General features: G+C 45.1%; 1 protein-coding gene across 4 annotated transcripts in view; it reads right to left on the reverse strand.

Moving 5' to 3' along the window:
- LOC127007948 (ankyrin-2-like) overlaps positions 1 to 23,336 on the reverse strand; it is a 119,874-nt gene that overhangs the window by 51,772 nt on the left and 44,766 nt on the right. For all 4 annotated transcript variants that reach the window (XM_050879499.1, XM_050879512.1, XM_050879506.1 and 1 more), the window contains exon 3: positions 18,767 to 19,067. In XM_050879499.1, coding sequence (XP_050735456.1) covers positions 18,767 to 19,067 — 301 coding nt within the window. The remainder of the gene's footprint in view (positions 1 to 18,766; positions 19,068 to 23,336) is intronic.

A 23,336-nucleotide genomic window follows, 5' to 3' on the forward strand; every position in this document is an offset into this window, starting at 1 on the left:
CAATCACATCTGTGATGCGCTGGGCACACACAGAGCGGTCTCTATTCTGGAAGCAGTAATCATTCCACGGGAAATCGGAAAAGTACATCCTCAGGTCGTCCCACCGTGCTGAAACAAAATGCCAGAAGCATCCCCTCTTCAGTGGGTCCAGAGGGTGTACAGGATCGATGGGACAGGATACAGAAATAAGGTTGTGATCGGAGGAGCAAAACGGAGAGGACAGTTTGACAGAGTAAGCAGAAGGGTTAGAGGTAAGGAAGAGGTCTAGTATGTTGGGCCGGTCTCCAAGATGGTCGAGAATACGTGTAGGGTGATGAACCAACTGCTTTAGGTCATTGATGAAAGAAAATTGTCGGCTTGTTCACCAGGCTGGTCAGTGAAAGAGGGTGAAAGCCAGGGCTGGTGGTGAACATTGAAATCTCCCAAGATGGAGATTTCAGCGAAGGGAGAGTGGGTCAAAATGTGCTCCACTTTAGAGTTAAGTGGTCAAAAAATTTTACATTGTTAGTAGAGTTAGGTGAGAGATAAACAGCACAGATGTATGTAGTAATAGAATGACAATGACGTCTTAGCCAGATGGTGGAAAATTCTGAATAGTCAAGGTTGCGGGCACGAGAGCATGTGATGTTGCGCACGTAAACGCAACATCCAGCTTTGGATTGAAATTTAGGATAGAGATAGTAGGAGGGAACAGAGTAGAGATTGCTATCAGTATCCTCAGAAACCTGTGCTTATATATATATATATATATATATATATATATATATATATATATATATATATATATATATATATATATATATATATATATATATATATACTCCACCCTGGACGATTCTGGGCATATTCCTCCTACTCATACCCCCTCTGACTCCCTTATGCCTGTTATTAAGATTCTTAAGAATGATGATTTCTATGCCCTCTCTGGCCTCAGTCTCAGAAAGCTTATGGACCTGATGGAGTGCCTCCTATTGTCCTTAAAAACTGTTCTTCCGTGCTGACACCCTGCCTGGTCAAACTATTTCGTCTCTGCCTATCAACATTTACCTTTCCTTCCTGCTGGAAGTATGCCGTTGTACAGCCTGTGCCTAAGAAGGGAGACCGATCCAATCCTTCCAACTACCGTCCTATAGCTTTACTTTCCTGTCCATCTAAAGCTTTTGAATCAATCCTTAACCGGAAGATTCAAAAGCACCTTTCCACTTCTAACCTTCTATCATATCGCCAGTATGGGTTCCGTATGGGGCGTTCTACTGGCGATCTTCTTGCTCTCTTAACTGACTCTTGGTCATCCTCTCTTCTTTCTCTGTTGCGCTAGACATATCGAAAGACTTCGATAGTCTAGCACAAGTCTTTGCTTTCTAAACTGCCCTCTTTCGGATTCTATCCCTCTCTCAGTTCCTGTATCTCCAGTTTCCTTTCCGGCCGTTCTATCTCTGCGGTGGTAGACGGTCACTGTTCTTCCCCTAAAACTATTAACAGTGGTATTCCACAGGGGCCAGGGCTCTGTTCAATCACCCACTCTCTTCCTGCTATTCATCAGTGATCTTCTTTCCATAACAAACTGTCCTGTCTACTCATACGCCGACGATTCCACTCTGCATTATTCAACTTCTTTCAATAGAAGACCATCCCAACTGGAAGTACATGACTCCAGACTGGAGGCTGCAGAACGCTTAACCTCATACCTTGCTATCAATTCCGATTGGGTTAAAGGAACCTTGTGTCCTTCAATGCCTCAAAAACTCAATTTTTCCACCTATGAACTCGATACAATATTCCAAACAACTATCCCCCGTTCTTTGACAACACTCAGCTGTCACCATCTTCAATACTAAACACCCTCGGTCTATCCTTAACTCAAAATCTTAACTGGAATCTTCACATCTTCTCTCTCACTAAATCAGCTTCCTCGAGGTTGGCGTTCTGTATCGCCTCCGCCAGTTCTTCTTCCCCGCACAGTTGCTATCCATATACAGGGGCAGTGGCGTACCCAGAAAATTGAAAAGGGGGGGACTAATATATATATATATATATATATATATATATATATATATATAGATATATATAGATATATATATATATATATATATATAATTTTTCTGCGTCCAGTATTATTGCAAGCGCAGGGATCCCATACAGCTTGAGGATTCGGGTTAGATCGCTAGGGTAAATTTATTATTTTTTTATAGATACATGCATTGATACATACATATACATACATTGTACATTTTTTAAGTTTGTTGGTAGCATATAAGTACAACATAAATCTGGGAGATATAAATAATCTTAAAAGTACTAATTTTATGTTACTTAAGCGAACATTACTTTTAAAATCTTGTTTATTTCTGTAATTTGGACTGCAAAAATTTACCCTCGAAACAACACTGCTTACTTTAGAACTACATGTTCTGATAAAAAAGTAACATACTGGCAATGAAAAAAAAATGTTATATTCATATAACATGTATAATCTTCGTTTATACAGGCTGCTGCTGTAATACATATTTTTACAAGATACATGGAAACTGGGTCAGGTATTTTATGAATATGAAATAAAAATAAACTAGATGAATTAGATTAGTTACTGTTAACAACAATGCTGGTTTACCTCAAATTTAGACGTCTGTTCTTACGTGCAAATTCATCAAGGACTTCATGATCAAGATTTGTGTCACAATAGACAAAGTAAGGCCAGTCCATTTAAACGACTTTCACTCATTGCGTTCCTAAGGTATGTTTTAAGCAATTTAAGGGCACTTAATAATCACTCATTGGTGGAAGTGCTAACAGGTAGGGTTGAAAAAATTGCAATAAGGTGGAAAATTTTGGATATGTGCCCAATTTTTGGGCACATGCCATTGTCTCAACAACTTGCTTTGACCTCTCATGAGATTCACGACCCTCCCAATAACTCTGCCCTCGTAGATATTCATCTTCAACGAGATCTGCATCTCCATCAAGAAATTTTTCATAAAATTCAACTGCCTCCTTCAGTTCACTAAAATCAGTATCAACTGAAAGAGAGGGAACAAAATTTCCCAACAAAAAACTCCTAATGTGTTTAGATGCAAACCTTTCCCTGAGTTGTGCTATACCAGTGTCCGAAAATGGGAGAAAAATAGCTCTTCGATAGTACTCTTATGGAGTTGCTGTTGGAGGGCTAGTCTTAATTATGTTTCTGATGATCACTGATTGTTCAAGGCTTCTGGATGATATCTCCGTATATTTCCTCAGCTTGGGCAAAAAGTTGGTTGAACTTATTTCCATCACGATAGGACTGAAATGCATCTATGCAGCTCTGTGTAGCTACACTTCCAAGAGCACCCATCAGTTCTTGTTGTGACCCCTGCAGCTTTTTTGGCAAGGGTTTAGTGACACTTAGAACTGAGGTGGTGCTCTTCCAAACTCATGAGAAAACCTGGGTCACTTATTGCTTTAGATTAGGCTTGGCTGCTGATTCTTCACCTAACGTGTTTTGCAGTAGGTTAATTATTCTTAATCATTATTTAATTATTTACCTAACTGATTAACATATTATCCGGGGCATCAGCCGAGTCAGTGGTGACTTTCTTACACCAGACAGAGTACGTACGTGAAGCGTTTTCTGGCGTTTTGTGACCAAGGAGGAAATATGTAAAGAATGGAACGGCACAAATCCCAAGCCTGCGGGAATTCAAGAAATGACACACGTTATAGAAAAAAAAGTACTAAATAAACAGAAAATGAAGTCTATCAATCATAATTTTCAGAAATTTGGAATTTGTGGTCAGAAAATATACGGATAACATGAATAGGCTACGGCCACGTGAGCCTACGTCGTCAATGAATGTTTCTCAAAATAGATCACCTGCTCTTATTCAACTCAGCAGCTCCATTGTTCAGGTGCTGAACATACAATAGTCACTCAGCCACTCTACACTGTCCCCTGTCAAGCACAAAACGGTCATTAAAGGTGGTACTATAGCGGCAAAGGTCGACCTCACAGGTCCCATACGCGTCTCGCGTCACCTGCCACTCTCCCCGCCATAATACAGAATCATATTACATACTCACCACTGTCACCAGACAAGTTCACTTGGTGCTTCAACAGTATAATTATATAGTCCTCCGATCACTTTGACTGCACCTTACACCTAAAATCAAGTAAATATGAGAGGCAAGAAGGAGAGAAGGCACACTTACGACTTTCGTGCTCTCTCTCTCTCTCTCTCTCTCTCTCTCTCTCTCTCATCATCATCATCATAAAGATTTCCCCTGGGGCCCAGGGGGGGGACGGGCCTTTGTCTATTGACGGCCCGTCAAGAGAATTACTAAATAACTAACGGGGGGGGAGATACCGCTTAACCAGCTGCGTGAGGACCGCCTCTCCAAGACGGAAGAGAAGGGCAGGCGCAGAGAGGCCGTCGGGGTTGGCAGCGAGGGGTCTCGTGAGCGGCACTCGAGGAGGTAGTGGAGGAGGGCAGTCCTGTTCCTCCTCGCAGTGCTCACATTCCCTCCACCTGATGTCGTCAGGGTCAAGCCCGAGAGGCACTTGAACCCTAATCGGAGGCGGTGCAGCGGGACACTGACGGAGCGGGATGGAGATTGCTAGTCTCCAGCGTCCTAAATCAGTGGCGGCTGCGTACCAGCAGCCTGAGGGCGACTCCACAGCCACAGCCCGTTCGATTTCCTGGACGATACTGCTCCCTGCCCGAGAGAGTAGGTGAGTCCGGAGCTGTCCAAGACTGGGCGGAGGTGAACAGTGACTAGTGGGAGGAGGGTGGCATCCTTCGCCGCCGTATCGGCTGCCTCGTTGCCCTCAACGCCTGCGTGGCTAGGCAGCCAGTTGAGGGTTGTACGACGGCCGTCCGCCCTAAGGCCGCAAGAGTTCGCCAGATGGAGGTGAGCAGGCGGACATTGTCGCGGGCGGAGGCCTGGTTGATTGCCTGAAGGGCGGCTCATAGAGTCGCTATGTACAACGACAGGCCCTGCTGTCATCTCTTCGGCGTGGAGGAGGGCCATCGAGATGGCCGCAAGCTCAGCCTGGGTAGAGGAACAGCCATCAGTGAGGCGGAAGGCACCAGTGGCTCCACCACCCACAAAGGCGGCACCAACTGCTCCCGATTGGTGGTTGACCGAGCCGTCGGTGAAATACACAACGGCCGGGGAGGCAGTGGTCAGCGACGCGCTCTATAGCCTCGCGCCGCAGGTCCGCAGCAGAGAGGAGCGCCTTTTTGTAGAGAGGCCGAACAAGGAGATCAAAGGAGCGGGGGGTCCAAGGAGGAGGGAGTACATAGGCAGGGACAGGAAGGTCGAGGGGCGCCGTCAGCATGCCCGCCAGGCCGTTGCTGTGGATGACCTGGGCGATGCGAGACTGCCAGGGCTGTCGTCGGAAGCGTGGGGGTTGGGTTGGAGCTGCCTCCGAACCTGTTCCGCTAAAGGAGCAGCCCCGTGGTACGGAGGAGGGCGACCAGATGCCCAGCCTGAGCTGCCGGACACGCTCCGAGACACAGCAGAGGGACGCTTCCGCTCGCATGCAGAGGCACTTGGTCCAGCCTGGGGCGCTGAGCAGAGTGCGGAGGGCGGAGTTCTGAGCAGTCTCAAGCGGAGCAAGGAGGAGGCCGGCAGTGTGATTAGGCAGGGCGCAGCATAGTCGAGGCAGGACCGGACGGCACCAACATAGAAGGAGCGGAGGACCCGGTCTCCAGCACCACAGGTGCTACCCGCCATGGCCCTCATGACACGAGCCCTGGCCATCATTTTGACGCGGACAGACGCGACGCAAGGCTTGAAGGACAGCCGGGAGTCAAGCAGCATGCCCAGGTAAGGAACTTGATGGACCCAGGGCACAGGGGTGTCATCCATAAACAGGGGGCAGGAGGGAGCTTATAGCCAGGCCACGGCTCTCGTTTTGGCGGGTTGGGCGCCAGGCCAAGCTCCGAGCAGGAACTCAGGACACGGCGGAGCATGACGCGAGCCCGAGCTACATGGTAGGGCCCGGAGGCGACGATGACGATGTCGTCCGCGTAGCTCAAAACGCGGACATGACCGTTCCCCTGGAGGCCGACTCAGCTGCTCCATCAGAAGGTTGAACAGCAGAGGGCTGAGGATGCCACCCTGCGGCGTACCGTTTTCAAAACCTCTCGAGGCAGAAGTAGTGCCCTGAAACGGACCGCCGCCGTCCTACCCTGTAAGTACTGTCCAACCCAGCTGAGGAGACGGCCACGTACGCCCTGGCAGCCAAGACAGAGAGAATGGCGGGAGTGGAGGCCATCTCAAATGCCTTCGTGATGTCGAGGAACACAGCGACTGCCTTGCAGCCCACAATCCCAGACAGAAGTGTCGTGACGCAGTCCCTCGTGCACTTGAACCGGCAAAAAGCAAACAGATGGTGAGGTAGTGGACCGAGAGACCACTCGAGGCGGGACAGAAGCACCCTGTCCATCGTTATCCCGATGCAGCTGAGGAGGGAGATCGGGCGGTATTCTGCCACAGCCCCGGCCTTCGGGATGGGGACGATGGTGGCGCTTTTCCAGGCAGTAGGGACGGTGCGGGAGGTGTAGGAGGCGTTGAAAAGGTGCAGCAGCTCAGCCTCCATGGTAGGGGCCGGCGGCGGAGCATACCATAGCTGACCCTGTCATCCCCAGGCGACGTAGAACGATCCGTGATGGAACGCCGTACTTCTTGGAGAGTGATGGCCGCGTCTGCTTGATGGGGCATAAGGCAGGCTTGATGGTATGCCAACCATCTCCGGGTTCAATCGCCTTTGCTGAAGCCGCACTGCAGGGGGAAGACGAGCGGTGGCAGACCGGGAGGCGAAAAGCACAGCGAGGCGCTCAGCCTCCTCTTGCGGCCGGGGGTGGAGTGCCGGCCTCGAAACACTCCCTCGGCCAACCGAGCGGATCTTCCGCCAGAGGAGGGACACAGGCGTGGTGTTATCAAGGGAGGCGCACCAGGCGAGCCAGTGCTCCTCCTTGACCCGGTTGGTCGTCATCTGCGCTAGGCGGACCGCAGCCCGCAGAAGGTGGTGGGTCGCCTCGGAGTTGTGGCGACGGTTGAGCCTCCGTGCCATGTTGACCCGGTGGTTTGCCTCCCGGACCTCATCGTCATAGTACCATCTGTCTCGGTGGTGGAGAGGAGGACGTCGAGACAGTGGAATTGCCGCGTCAGCCGCAGAGTGAAAGGCGGCGACGAGACGAGCCTCAGCAGCGTCGATTTCAGCGGGGCGGGGATGAACATTAAAGAACACGGAGAGGGAGTGGCGGAACTTCCCCCAGTCGGCCTTGCGGATGTTCCAGCGGGGTGGGCGGGGAGGGAGGACTGGTGGCAGGACGCGGAGGGTAATCAAGGAGGCTATGTGGTCACTCACGAGGTGGTGGTGAAGCGACCACTCAGCGTCAACTCCCAAATGTTCCGATACAAAGGAGAGGTCAAGGACTCCGCCCGCGAGGTGCGTCGGCTCGCCAGTGTTAAGTAGGGAAACACGGGGGGCTTCCTCTAGGGCGGCCGCCAGAAGACGCCCCGCCCGGTTGCGCCTAGCACTGCCCCAACGCTCGTGGTGAGCGTTAAAATCTCCCCCGACAAAAACAGGCTCATCACTGGCGAGGGCTCTCTCTCTCTCTCTCTCTCTCTGCCAGAGCCATCCCAATCTCGTATTCCTCTTCTTCCTGTCTCTCCGCTCCCGCTACAAACACCCTTCCGCCGTTTTCAGTTGACAGCTTGACATCGCACTCTTCACACAATTTTATGAACCCATCATTTAACTTTTTTTTGCACTCAGAGCACACCTTATGTCCTACCATTAACTCAAAACAAAACCAAAGGGGAAATAACTCCGTCAGTCGGTGCCACCGAGCTCTCAACTCCACACACACACACACACACACACACACACATTCGTAACCATAATGCTAATATACATATTCCTATTATTTTCCTGTAACGTTTATTTATTCATTACTATTTTTCTTTGCAAAAGGGGGGGGCCATGGCCCCATGGCCCCCCCCCTCGGTACGCCACTGTACAGGGGCCTTGTCCGCCCTCGTATGGAGTATGCATCTCTCGTGTGGGGGAGCTCCACTAACACAGCTCAATTGGACATAGTGGAGTCTAAGGCTCTTTGTCTCGTCTCACCAGCTCCCCTATTCTTACTGATAGTATTCTACCTCTTAACTTCCGTCGCGATGTTGCCTCTCTTTCTATCTTCTATCGATATTTTTACGCTGACTGCTCTTCTGAACTTATTAACTGCATGCCTCCCCCCCTCCCGCGGTCTCGCCTCACACGACTTTCTTATCAAGCTCATCCCTATAATGTCCAAACCCCTTATGCAAGAGTTAACCAGCATGTTCACTCTTTCATCCCTCACGCTGGTAAACTCTGGAACAATCTTCCATCATCTGTATTTCCTCCTGCCTACGAATTGAACTCTTTCAAGAGGAGGGTATCAGGACACCTCTCCTCCCGACATTGACATCTCTTTTTGACCACTCCTGTGTACACTATTCAGGAGCAGTAGGTAGCGGGCTTTTTTTCATTATTGTTTTTTTTTTTCACGCCTTTGAATTGTCTCTTTTTCTGTAAAAAAAATAAAAAATAAATAAAAATATATGTATATATATATATATATATATATATATATATATATATATATATATATATATATATATATATATATATACACACACACACACACACACATACACACACACACACACATACACACACACACACACACACACACACACACTGTGGTACCTCGTGATTCAAACGCCTTGCAATTTGAACAATTCCCAATTCAAACACATTTATCAAACAAATTTTGTCCTCCAATTCGAATGTGCGTCGCAGTTCGAACACGAACAAACAGCTGTAGACGACGCCACCAGTGAAGCCAAGTCAGTGAATGTCATACCGCGGACTCCAGCCTCAAAAACCGCCAACCTGCGACTGCCGTTTTTTCCGCACTCTCCCTTGTAAAATAGCCCAATTGCGCGGGAAAAACGTGGGCCTGGCAACGCTGGAAGCCATTCTTTTCAGTCAAGCTTGTCTTCCCCTGCTTTGAATGCCATGCTTTGTTGTTCTTGATATTGTTTGCATATTTTCTTGAATTAACCCTCATTATGGCTCCCAAGAAAGTGAAAAGTGATAGTGCAAGTAGTGGTAGGAAGCTTATTGTTATTATTATTGTGTAAGAACGTAAGTGTTCTAACAGGAGTTAAAAAAAAAAAGAGAAAGACGCTGCATGTGGGCTCCAGCGGGAGCTGCGGCCTCCCCTCTCTGCCTCCCCATCACACATATCTCACTATCTCACTATCTCGGTTTCCTTTCTTCTGTCCTACTTCCTCCCTGCAGTGCGTGTGTGTGTGTGTGTGTGAGAGAGAGAGAGAGAGAGAGAGAGAGAGAGAGAGAGAGAGAGAGAGAGAGAGAGAGAGAGAGAGAGAGAGAGAGAGAGAAGTTACAGCTTGAATCCGCTGGCACCGTGACCAAAGTACTTATCTCCCTCTCCTTGAAACTCGATCCCACCCATCTGTGTGTGTGTGTGTGTGTGTGTGTGTGTGTGTGTGAGAGAGAGAGAGAGAGAGAGAGAGAGAGAGAGAGAGAGAGAGAGAGAGAGAGAGAGAGAGAGAGGGGACCGGGTTACTTTGGCACAGAGGTAGGTTGATACACAGTAATTTTTCTTTTACTTTGCAACAGCGGATGGCGCCGAGCTTCTCGGTACAGGAATGTGTCACCATCGGCTACATTGTGCATAAGTTGCAGTCTACCTCGGACAACCCTCTGCAAACTAGAGCAAAAAGACCAATGTTGGGCCCCTAAAGTAATTTTTCTCGCCTTAAAGGAGTTAGGTGATGTAATCAGTGACCCACTAACCGACATCTTTAAGATGTCGGTAAATACTGGCTATGTGCCGAGCCTATGGAAAGTAGCTAATGTGACGCCGATTTTTAAAAAGGGGGACAGGTCAGTTGCTTCAAACTATCGCCCAATTAGCTTAACATCGGTTATAGGGAAGATGCTGGAGTCCATAATAGCCAGGAACATTCGGGAGCATTTAGAGAAACATAGCTTAATTCACGACTCGCAGCATGGGTTCACAAAAGGTAGGTCATGCCTCACCAATCTCTTGTCCTTCTACAATAAAGTATTTGAGGCGGTTGACAGAGATGAAAATTATGATGTAATCTATCTTGATTTTAGTAAAGCGTTTGATAAAGTTCCTCACCAACGAATGTTGCTTAAATTACAGGCTCACGGAGTAGAGGGTAAAGTTTTGAACTGGGTTAAGGCGTGGCTTAGCAATAGGAAGCAAAGAGTGCAAATCAATGGTAAAAGATCTGACTGGGGATGTGTTACGAGTGGGGTCCCACAAGGTTCGGTATTAGGTCCACTTTTGTTTATTATTTATATCAATGACTTAGATACAGGAATTAGTAGCGATGTTAGTAAATTTGCAGATGATACCAAGATCGGTAGAGTAATTGAGTCGGATCAGGACGCTAGTATTCTCCAAGGTGAACTCAACAGATTATATGACTGGGCGGATAAATGGCAGATGGAGTTCAATGTAGGGAAGTGCAGTATTCTGAGTGTAGGTAGGAACAACCCCTCACATAACTATTGCTTAAATGATACTCTCATAAGTAGGTCTGGGTGCGAGAGGGATTTAGGGGTCTTAGTGAGCTCTGATCTCCGTCCAAGGGCACAATGCATTCAAGCTAGAAATCGAGCTAATAGGGTACTGGGATTTATTTCAAGGAGCGTAAGCAACAGAAGCCCCGAAGTCTTCCTCAAACTATATTTAGCATTAGTTAGACCTCATCTTGACTATGCGGTTTAGTTCTGGTCACCTTACTATAGAATGGATATCAAAATGTTAGAATCGGTGCAGAGGAGAATGACTAAGATGATTCAGGGGTTGAGAAACTTGCCATACGAGGGAAGACTCAAACAGTTAAACTTGCATTCTCTAGAAAGGCGAAGGGTGCGTGGAGACATGATCGAGGTTTATAAATGGATGAAGGGCTTTAATAAGGGAGACATTCATAAGGTTTTGTTGGTAAGAGAACCGGGTAGGACACGAAGTAACGGGTTTAAACTGGATAAATTCAGATTCAACAGGGACATAGGCAAAAATTGGTTTACTAACAGGGTGGTGGATGAGTGGAATAGGCTTAGCAGTCATGTGGTGAGTGCCAATACAATTGTCACATTCAAAAATAGACTAGATACATTCATGGACAGCGATATTAGGTGGGGTTAGATACACGGGAGCTTAGGGTCAGAGGAGCTGCCTCGTACAGGCCTACCGGCCTCTTGTAGACTCCTGCGTTCTTATGTTCTTATGTTCTTATGTTACCTTGCAGTAAGCAAGTAGTAACAAATGTACGGAAGTGGGGGTTGGGGGGGTCAGCGGGAAGGTTACGGAAGAGGGGGTATCTGGACCCCTCCTTACCCCCCCACCCACCTGTCTCTTTACCTTTCACTAACCTCACCCCCTCTCGGACTAGCGTACGGAAGCGAGAGGATGACGGGAGTAGGGGTGCCCAGCAGGGAGGGGGGGGTGACGGGAGAAGGGGTACTTGAAGGGTTAAGATAAGATCTTGGACCCTCGAATGACCACGAGATTATAATCACGGAAAAGGTTAAGGACATTAGGTTAATGACCAGGCTGGAATATGAATTTACTCTAATGCAAGTCCGAAAATAAAATAAAAAATCGCCATTGAACGTAAGACTCGATAAATTATTTAAGTTTTTGCTGGATGTATTGTATCATTATCTTCTTATTTCTCATTTCTCAACTTGTTTCTTCTTATTTCTTTCCTCAACGTATATATATATATATATATATATATATATATATATATATATATATATATATATATATATATATATATATATATATATATATATATATATATATATATATTACTCCGGTTATTTGGTGCCATCTAACCCTAAACACTGCAGCACCAAGTCTTTTTTTTTCTGATTTTGCATTAATTAATGTCTTATATCTCATTTCTTAACTTCTTTCTTCTTATTTCTTTTCTCAACTTGCATTTCTTTATATTTTCTGCCCGCTCTTCGTTGTCATATGACCTTAGGCGTTGCCGCATCGAGTTTACCTTTTTCCGTGAAATAGGGATCATGTGTGTGTGTGTGTGTGTGTGTGTGTGTGTGTGTGTGTGTGTGTGTGTGTGTGTGTGTGTGTGTGTGTTCCATTCCCCTCTGATTCTTGAGAAATCTGCGGCTAGCTCGAAATTTTGTGGGCCATCTTTTTTAGCCGATTATATGCTCCGAAGCGGAATTTAGTGAGGATTCTTATGGTATCTTCAAATTCCTCATACGTCTATGAGTTCCCGAGTTTCACCGAGAAAACGGAATTTTTTTTCTCTCGTCAGAGTAGTCTAACAAATAAAAATCACTCAAAGCTCCTCATCTACGTTCCTTAGAAAGATTGCCATATGTTACTATTAAACTTATCCCAACAACTGCAAATTTGACGCACTTTCATTTTTTTTTCTTCTGATTTTGCATTAATTAATGTCTTGTATCTCATTTCTTAACTTCTTTCTTCTTATTTCTTTTCTCAACTTGCATTTCTTTATATTTTCTGCCTGCTCTTCGGTGTCATATGACCTTAGACGTTGCCGCATCGAGTTTACCTTTTAGTGAGGATTCTTATGGTATCTTCAAATTCCTCATACGTCTATTAGTTCCCGAGTTACACCGAGAAAACTTTTTTTTTCTCTCGTCAGAGTGGCCTAAATAAAAATCACTCAGAGCTCCTCATCTACGTTCCTTAGATAGATTGACATATGTTACTATTAAGAAACTTATCCCAACAGCTGCAAATTTGACACACTTTCATCGAAAACTTAATTTTTAATCATTTTTTATTTACTTTTATGGCGCGTTTCGCGTCATCGTCCGCCAGAACCTTTTACCCTTGATGACACGAAATGCGTCATCGTGCGCGAGAGGGTTAAATAAGTCAGATTTATCTCAAATTCACTGTCTGGGCAGACAAATATTCGGAAAAGAGAAGGCAAACCAGTTTGTATATATATATATATATATATATATATATATATATATATATATATATATATATATATATATATATATATATATATAAATATGCTGTATATTCACGTCCTTATGGATATCTTATTGTTGATTTGGGTATAAATACTCCTGAATCCCTACAGTTTCGCTCAAACATTGTTGGAGAGCCTCCCAGGTGAACGCGTATTCCAATGGTGAACTCCAGGAAAAAGAAACCCTATGATTTAAGCTCTCAGCTACTTCTGATCTTACTCTCTTAAGCTTTTGCAGCTGCTTTCTTAAACCCTCGAAGCCCGCCTTCCTGAAGTCAGGTATTAAGTGTTGTTTCTGCTGACTCTATCCTCCCATTTAATATTAACTTTAATTTCCTTATGATCACTGTTACCTAATGAACCCTCAACCTCAATGTTGCTTATTATGTCCTCTTTATTAGTTAACAACAAATCCAAAATATTTTCTTCCCTCGTTGGTGTTCTAATTAACTGCTTAAGGAAACTATCCTACGGCGGGAAATGAAAAAGAACCATGCAGCATGGAAAAACTGCATGGAAATTTGTGTGCCTGTGAAAACAAGACAACGCTTGCTGAGCACCCAATGATGATCACAAGACTAAGATGATTCCTACCTGCGGGATATACTGTGAAATTTATTAATCATGCTAAAGCATATGAGCTATCTTATTTAGCATTCTATGACTTTAAGAGTATTCTCGTAAAGCCTTCTTCGAATGGATGTAAAGAGACATCACTTTGCCATAGCGTATGCTTACATTATAGTGAATAGAAACGGAGAAACAGTAGAAAGCGGATCGTATTGTGGAAGTAATGCTGTAAACCATTTTAGCTGAAACCACACCGTTTTGTATATAGAACGAACTTACATTAGCTGAACTCACACTATTTTGTATATAGAACGAACTTACATTAGCTGAACTCACACTGTTTTGTATATAGAAATCAGTGGTCTGGCTCCATACAGGACCTCACTCGTCACCACCACTACCCCATTGCTGCCGCCCCGCCCCCGCCCCGCCCCGCCCCGCTCCGCCCCGAGCCCACGCAATCCTGTCGCATCCTGTCGCATCCTGTCGTCGCACGATGTCGCCGCAGCGCCCGCTGCTGCCGCCGCCGCGCACATTTCGCGAGTCATTTTTTTTATATATGAGCCAGATCGAAACATAAAAGCGTTTTATCTACATGTTTCCACAAATCGAATAAATTTTAAGACAATTAGTTTTTTTTTCATCCATTTTTTGATAAAGGGCATATAAACAAGTCAAACAAACTCAATGTTTATTGGAATTTGGTCAAATTATGATTACAGCCTCCTTCTCTTCCTCCTCCTCCTCTACCCCTGCAGAATTATCGGGATGACCGTAAGACCGTGACTCCAAGATGCTAATGTAGTATCTTTTGTCCTCAACTACAGATATCCCTCTCTTGGGATATTTTACTGTACTCATTCGTCCATTGTGCACTGTGAATCCCTGATAGCCAAAGGTAAATGTTTGCTTCTGAAATAGGACGTCTTTGTATCGCTGATGAGCAATTTTTTTTCTTTATGAACTTTGGAACGCTCTTAGCTGAACTCATCCGGTCACCGTCTGCCAAAAGGATGGAGTAGCACTTTGGTCTTACACCTACAAATTCTGAGATGGTTCTTTCCCTCACTTCAGACTTGAGAAATCCGAGCTTGCCTTTGTTGTCTGTGTTGTACAAGGAATGTGAGGAGCTAAAGTTACTTGTGTCTATATAGCTTTTAAAGGGTTCCTGCGAGTACTCTGTTAATAGATCAGGAGTTTCAATTTCTGTTATTAAGGAATCAGTGTCACAATACACTAGTTTCGCCCGATCCCCGTAATGAGCCTTCATGATACTGTAAAAGAAATCATATAGTCGCAGCTTGGACAGCTCTAGGATGTAGTAGCCAATGTAGTTTGGATGATTCACCTGTGAATATTTCTTATGGCGAACTACAACTACATGACCATCATTGAGGGGCAAAACACGTTTATAGTAAGGACTTCGGACCAGCTTCAAAAACTTTTCGCGGTTGGTGACAATATCTATGTCTTCACTATATTTGGCCGCGTTCATCAGGAATCGACCAAAAATGCTGTTTGAAATACATTTGATTGCAGTTTTCTTGATAGGGCAAGTAGCACTTTTGCGGGCTTCTATGTTATCCTGAATGAAGTCCGCAAGAAAGTTCTTTTGCTTAAACATATAAATAGCATGCACTTTTTAACAACCCGGCCTAGTTGAATAAGCAGTTTAAGGAGGGACAGAGCAAACAGCATATTCTCCTGAGCAACATGTGTTCCAATCAGTTTTATGTTCTTACACGGTACTGGACGGTTTTCTTCTTCATACCATCCGTGTGCGGCTGATGATATATCTCTATTGATGATATTCTATGATGATATTCTGATGGTCAGTGGGAGGTCATCCGTTTTCTCAATGACTTCAAGTGAGACAGCCTCAGTATCGCACAGAATGAGGTATCCAAAATCGTCATCGGTTGCTTGATTGATCTAGCCCCCCTCCCGCTCAAAAACCAGTGCATTTCTGTCTCATCTAGCTTTCTCATATCTCCACATGGTAATTTCTCTTGCATTACAGTGGGATAAAGACTGTTGAAGTCAAGATATGAAAGGAAAGTGTTTCTATCATGTTTTGGATTAAACTGAGGGTTCGTGTAGATGTTATTGGTGCGTACAAAACGACGCACAACACTTGTGTAGCCCCCACGCACATTTGTTTGAATGCAATGATATATGTCTGGGCTACTAAGCATCTTTAATTCCTGCTGTGTTTTTAATAGAAAAGAGTCATAGGCAAATCCTGGCAGGCTAACATAATTTACAATATCCAACCTCCACTGGGTTTTCAACATACCTCTCCACTCTAGGAAGACATCACATAGAAGGCCAACATCCACTTTTACATAAAGTAACAAATAGTCCATTAGGCTCTGACACCCAGCTACTTTCCAAACATTCTGAGCATGTTTATAATCACTTTCGGAAAGTTCTGCTTCTTGAAGCGAATTGAAAAAATCTTCGCGGGATGGAAGACGTGTCTCAGAAAGTCGTTCCATCGAATCCATATAGTCATAACAAAAAACCTACTTTCCCTTGATCAATAATGGCAACGCAGGTGCTGACACATCTTTCAACATCTGTTGTGTGCATATGGGTTCGTTCCCATTGGTGATGAATTGGTTCGCTAAAGCCGCGAGTGAACCCGACATAAAGACATACGCGTCAATAAATCTCAAGTCATTTATGATGACTTCATGGTATTTGTGAACTGAATGTTTTGGTCTTAGTTTGATTTTCAAAGTCAGGTAGCGTTAATTCACGCGGGATTAACGTCATGTCGTAATCCGCATTATGTGCAATGAGAGTGCGCTGCAATTTGTGATTTTTTTCATTTGAGGGTTGCATCTATTACAATAAGCTTCAATGTAATTGTTACCTGATTTTTCATGGTCATGATGTTTTACTCCTTTACCTTTTAAAACCCGTATTTACAGAGAAGACAGTGAGTTTATTCATTGTGACGTGCCGTATCTTCATCGGTCATATTGATTTTATTAACAACCTTTAGGAAAAGGTAAAAGAGATGGGTGGGGGGGGGTGTAGGGGAGGGGTTGTCCAGATACCCCCTCTTCCGTAACCCCCCCGCTGACCCCCCCAACCCCCACTTCCGTACATTTGTTACTACTTAAGCATAACACAATAAAGCTTACCTGGTTATTTGAGATAGCTGTCTTCATGCTTGATTTACGAATGGACTTCGTTTTTCGAGAATTTGATTGCATGACCTAAAATGCGTCGGAATGTATAAAGGTCGGGTTGGTGCTAGTTGTTGCAAGTAGTGGCATACAAATAATGATCCCATGAGGAATGCACAAATGGAGATGATTGTTATATATGCTGCCTCTCTGATTATAGTGTTGAATAAAAAGGAGTGACAATACCTGGCCCAACTTGAACGAGGGAGGATCAGCACTTTTTACACTTCATTATGAATCAATCATGAGCAAGTTTTGTTCTGTTTGTGTTCCTGTTATCACTTGAACGGAAATTATGTTTCTTTATTTAATGATTTACTGTATTACCTTAATTGAATTGCTGACTGATGTTTCTAATGAGGCTTTTTCAATTTTATATTTGTAACAACTTACCCCGTGGGCTGTAACAACATGCCCCGCGTATGGGGCAAGTTGCATACAGTGAGTTAACAACACTACATATCTTGCTATTTCCTAGGAATGAAAAAAAGATACAATGTTTTTGTTTAAGCTTTACAATAGTATATATTAGATGAACTTTTAGAAGTAGGACTTTTAAAAAAAAATATTGTGTGTAGTTTTTCATGAGACAACAAAAATGCAATAATTGTAACAACTAGACCGGGGCAGGGGAGCGTCCTTGCTCCATCACTTATCACCAGTTGCATGGACTGGGTACTATAGGCAAAGTTGTTGATCAAAGCCGTTACCAAGCATCTATTGGCGACATGAAGGTCACTGATCTTATTTTTGCTGACGAGTGACGATGCTGTACTTATTGCGGAATCGCTGGAGATCCTGGTGTTGGCTCTCAAAGTGTTGCATGAGGAGGCGAAGCCTCTGGGCTTAAAGTCTCCTGTGGCAAAACCAAGGTAAAATCGTTTGGAGGCCTGATGGAAGACACAGTTCGATCTTTTCATACAATTGGTGAGTATGTCGAGGTCACCAAACGTTTCACATACCTTGGAAGCGTAATGCATAACAATGGTGTGTCTTACTAGGAAGTCACTCGACGGGCTGGCCCAAGGTGTTATAGACTCGCTTAACACAAGGATATGGCGTTTTCGATATCTATGCAAGCGGACGAAGATTCGAATCCTTGCCACTTGTGTTCCCTGTCTTACTGTATGGCTATGATACATGGAAAAAGACTAGTGACTTAGAGTGGCGGGTCGATGCCTTTGGTACCAAGTGCCTTCGCAGGATCATGGGTTATTGCTGGAATGACTACGTGTCGAAGAAACGACAGCTCCTTGAAACTGAATCGAGGCCTGTTAAAGATTAGTTCGTAAACGCAACTCTGGCTATGCGGACACGTGGTACGCCTCCCGGACGTCGATTCTGCTCAGAGGGTTGTTTCTGAACGTGACAACCCTGAGTGGAGGAGATCTAAGGGACACCTATGTAACTCATGTCTGTGGCAAGTCGATCGATCCTTCCAGGAAGGACTTGCGATGAATAAGGCAGCTGCGTGGGAGTTTACTTGGGAGGACCGTCGGGAGTATGGGCGGCGAGAGAGTGAAGCGACGCACCCTCGGTCGTATGTTCCCCATTAGTTCGCTAATAGTTAAGAGTAACCTTTGTACGATAAAACAAGTATCCTATTGCCGTTTAATTAGTTGTTCAAAACTCAGAAAAGAGATGGAAATTGTATAGGTTTTAACTCGTTAACGTTTATCAGAAATAAAGTGGCAATACCGAAGTGAGTTCGGTGTAATCCTGGATAAGAACACAATTTCCTTACTTAACCGCATTCAACACCAGCATTACCATCAACAGTCACAGCAAACAATGAAACCACCTTTAATGCAACTACCGCTACCACAACAGCACCTCTAGCAGCCAACACAAATAAGCTACCACAGCACAATTGTAGTCCCCTCCCCTCCACCGCTTTCATACAGCCTTACCTTCATTGCTCTTCGCCTGGGGATTGGCACCAAGGGACAGGAGCACCTTTACTGTCCTGCAATGGCCCTCCAGAGCAGCATGAATCAGTGGTGTGCAGTCGTCGGAGCCGCTGCCCTCCAAGTTGAGCCCGGCCTCCGCCAGGCATTGCAGGAGATGGCCATGTCCATTGCCGGCAGCCACGGCCATCATACACATAGATACACCTCTATTTGCGGGAACCTTGGCATGGAGGTTGCCTCCTCTGGTGATGGCCTCCCGGAGTCCTACTTCGTCCCCTTCCTCAACAGCGGTGACAAGGTCCTGTCCGCGTGTAATAATAATCATAATAATAACAATAATAATATTAATGACAATAATATAAATAATAATAATAATAATAATAATAATAATAATAATAATAAGAATGAGAATAAGAATAAGAATAAACTTATTACTAATATTATAATACTAGTAATAACAATAATAATGTTGCAGCACCCTTTTCACGGGATGGCAGCAGAGTCTCGTTCCCTGCGAGGGAGCAACGGGTAGTCAGCGCAAGACAGCGTCTCCTCAGCTACGCCGGACAATGGCAAGGAGCCAGAACACGAATTCAGGAAGCGTTAGCGGTGCTGCTGACTGAGATAGAAAGGTTGCTAATTGAAATAGCAATGTTTACAGCTACAAACGGCATTAGAAAACAAATTATGACGTCACAAGGTCGATATAGTCTGATACAAATATGGAGTCCGTTTCAGTGGGGTCCGCGTCTCTCCGTAGCAATGACGCATCACTCCCTATTTACATCCCTTTATCATATGTCAGCTATTTACTATTTGAAATTTTGTATCAAATATTTTGTATATATTTAATAAGGCTATATAGTGCTACTGGGTAACCGGGGGATTAATCCTCCCGCGGGGTCCTGCGTCCCTGCCCTATGGTGAGCAGTCAGTCCAGACCCTGGACTGACTGGCTGCGGAGGGGTTTGCACCCCCTCCCCCAATAAAAAAAGGTAATCCCAGCCAAAAACAAAATTAAAAGTAGAGGTCGGGGTCGGGGTGCAAGCCTTGACCCCGATCCGGTCTTGCTGGGGGGCCCGACCGCGCTGCAGGCTTCCACGATGCATCCGCATACGGGGAGCCCGCCGTCAGTGACAGGTGCAGGGCAAAGCCTACGGGCAGGGTCTCTCAAACGGGTTTGCCAGCACGCAGTTGGGGGACGAGCATCGTGACATGAGCTGCGCCCAACAACCCTTTTACCCCCTTGCCTGCTCACTCAGTCAAGACAGCGCCGCTCACGTGTGCAGACGTCCTCAAGGCTTGGCTTACATTACGCCCAGTTCTTGTGCAGTGCTTTGGTGCTATAGCAACAAAAGGAAGATTGCAGGCACTAACATTAAATACTGTTATGCCGGACGTATTACTTGGGTTCAGTGTCGCCGTCAGGAGACTCCGTGGCAGGGAGATATGTAAACACTTTGCACAGCTTCTGTAGTTTAATATTCTTCCTTAGTAGTACACTTCACTCTTGACTCTTCACTGGCCACTAGCTTACTATGACTGGGACTGTCTCCTCTCGCCCTCTTCTCCTATATATATCCAGAACAGTACAGTCTAGAACGTTACAGTATATTTTAGATCATACAAGAACATGTAGCAAAAATATGTGCGAGTTGGCAACACTTCCCGCCTGGCGCCTGGCCGCTAGCCCCTCAGGGCGCGGACGGGGTCTTGCTCCCCGCCCCCCTGCTCGCTCTTCCCGGAGCCTTCTAGAGGCCCATAGACGCCGGGGGAAGCTTCCAGGGCCTAGATCCAAGAAGCGTTACCGATCTCGTTAACCGAGATACCGATGTAAACATTCGTTAATGGCATCCAAGAAGCTAAACTATGACGTCACAGCGTGGTTAACTTAACGAGAGCCCCAGCTCCCTCGTAAACGTAACGAAGTTCATCATGATAAACTTATTTATGATTTTTTAGCATTAGATATAGGTTTTAGAGTACACAGAGCAAATTTAATTATAAATGGATGATCTGTACACACTGCACACGACTAAAATATCAACACAAGCGCTGCCTCGTTACCTCCACCCCGGCCCCCTCCCCGGTAAAGAGTGTCACTGTCACAAGAAAATTTGGCATCTCTAAGTACCATTGCCAGATTGTCGTACCCAGAGCATCGTATTTACCGGTTTCTGACCCTTAACTATTGCCCAGAAGCACTAATAATCAATCATTATGACTATAACAATGTATGAATCCAGTTATCGGGGCCCAGGAGAGAGTTTTTGTGCCGGAAATCGGCAACCATAAGAGGCTGAGGACGACTTGCTGCCAGCTATAGGCTGCTTCTTCTCCCGTTATACCCCGTAGTCATGTCTCCCCATGATGACTGCCTCTCTCTTCTCCACCTCCTCAACCATTGTCAGCAGCTCAGACTCACTGAACCTCGGCTGCCGCATTTTCCTCAATGGTTGAGCCATTTTCTGGGTAAAAGTACTTTCCTGCCGTGTGTAAGGTGAGGGTTATCGTACTCAGAGCATAGTATTTACCGGTTTCTAACGCCTAAGTTGCCTAACTATTGCCAAGAAACATCAGGATATAACTCTTTTAACGATAACTATAAATGAGTTTCGTTATTGCAGCCCAGAAGACCGATTTGGGGTAGGAAGTTGGAAATATAAGCGGCTGAGTACGACAATCTGGCAACGTTGGCCGCCACAGCTGAGGAATGCAGCCGTATGATTGGCTGAAAAATTTTCAAAGACTTCCTGTGATTGGCTGTCGAGTCTGATGACATCATCGTGGAGCTTACTCAGTCAGTTGGCTTTCTGCAGTAGCGAAGCCCGAGCGATATCGTTCAGTCTCCTCTTTGGATCTGAATTTAGCGATGTCGTCCAGGCAAACGTTCGGTAACGATACCCCGGGGCTGGAATTCACAAACATACTCACTAACTACGAACTAACATAACTACACATTATTGATTTAGCGACCGACGTTAGCGTCAGATTCACAGAGCAACCTTTAGATGGTAGTTATAGGCGCGCTAAATCAGCGAGGCAGCTGATTGGTTGATGACGTCATTGCCCTTGCAGCGAATCACAAGCATGTTCACAAAACCGTCAGCCAGTCCTAGGGAGGCCCCTCCAGCTTCTGGTTCAAAAGAACCCGTTCTCTTTTCCCATTTTCTTTCTTTTAAGGCAAACTGTACTAAATCATAATCTAGGAACAATTATTTCGTTGTTTGCTGCACATTTACGTCAAGGTAACTCTGCTGTTCGATGTCTTGTTATCTAAGAACATGCTTAAGGGGAAGAAAAAGAAGATAAGGAGGAGATTGAGGCAGGAAGAGAGTAAATTAAAAATAATGTGGCACATATATATACCGAGGCAGACAAGGACGGAAGGAAGGAACGAGGAAAAGTTAAGACTGTCTTGCCATATCTGCAGCCCAAGTCATGGGCTGTTACCCGACAAAGGTCCATGGTCCCACGGAGGGACAATTGTAGAGATGGATGGATGATCGAATGGATGAGGAGGTAGGAAGATGAAGGAGGAGGGAGGTCTGGCAATCCCCCGGCTGGGTGTTGCCATACCGCCCACACTTATCATATGCCTCTCAAAGTGTGTATATCTCATCATTTTATCAAGAAATGGGCTTCCTCTACTCGCAAAGTTATATTTCAAGTTGAAAAACGCGATTTATAAGCATTTATACGTAAATATAATAATACTGTTAGCGTTTACTACACCCCCGAGGCAGTAGTTATTTAATAACAAATTTAGCGTCACACAGAGCGCGGTAAAGCTTTGTGAATTCGCGCTCTAACCCGTCATGTCATCGATTAGTTGGTAGTTATTATCACGCGAGCTTTGTGTATCGCAATGTTCTCAAAACTACGCACTAAGGGCCCAAAACTACGCACTAAGCCTTTGTGAATCTAGCCCCAGTACTGTAAACAGGCAAATTAATGTAGCCCGGGGGCATCACCCGCCCCAGTTAGCCGGTGGTCTTCACAAAGAGAGTACGCTACCCGCCCTCGACCTGTAACTGTACTCTTTCGGTCTCAACAAGAACCTAGAAACTACCTGGTGTTTCCTTGTGTGATCCTTAGGACCTGTATTGAGACTTTGGACTCTCACACATCACAGCACACCACCCACAGAAGGAACCATCTGTCTTGGCGGCACCTAATAGCTGAATTCTTATTGCATTATGTAGTGAGGCAAGTCTTCTTTCAGACCAAGAATGTTTTGTTCTGTTTTCAAACATCAGCTGATTCATTACTTGAATATGATCGTTTAGACGTCACTGAATCCTTGTCTGGAGCCTTTCGTAACTCACTTGAGCTGATCGTTGTGTTAGGACTTGTAGACACTTCACTATCACAAAAAGAATTTAAGAATTATATCTTTCGATGTGATAAAAGTGTTCAATGTTGCCACGTGTACCAACATGATTGTTTTTCCTACCAATGCGTTTCATTGTCCTTTCAGATTTTCACCCCCTGCCTAGTTCGTGACATGGACTTCGTTTATACTATGGTCTTCAGCGATTGCATTCCGACTGAATTATTTTTGGTTGGG

Source organism: Eriocheir sinensis, chromosome 4, assembly GCF_024679095.1.
Source record: "Eriocheir sinensis breed Jianghai 21 chromosome 4, ASM2467909v1, whole genome shotgun sequence".
Classification (NCBI taxonomy): domain Eukaryota; kingdom Metazoa; phylum Arthropoda; class Malacostraca; order Decapoda; family Varunidae; genus Eriocheir; species Eriocheir sinensis.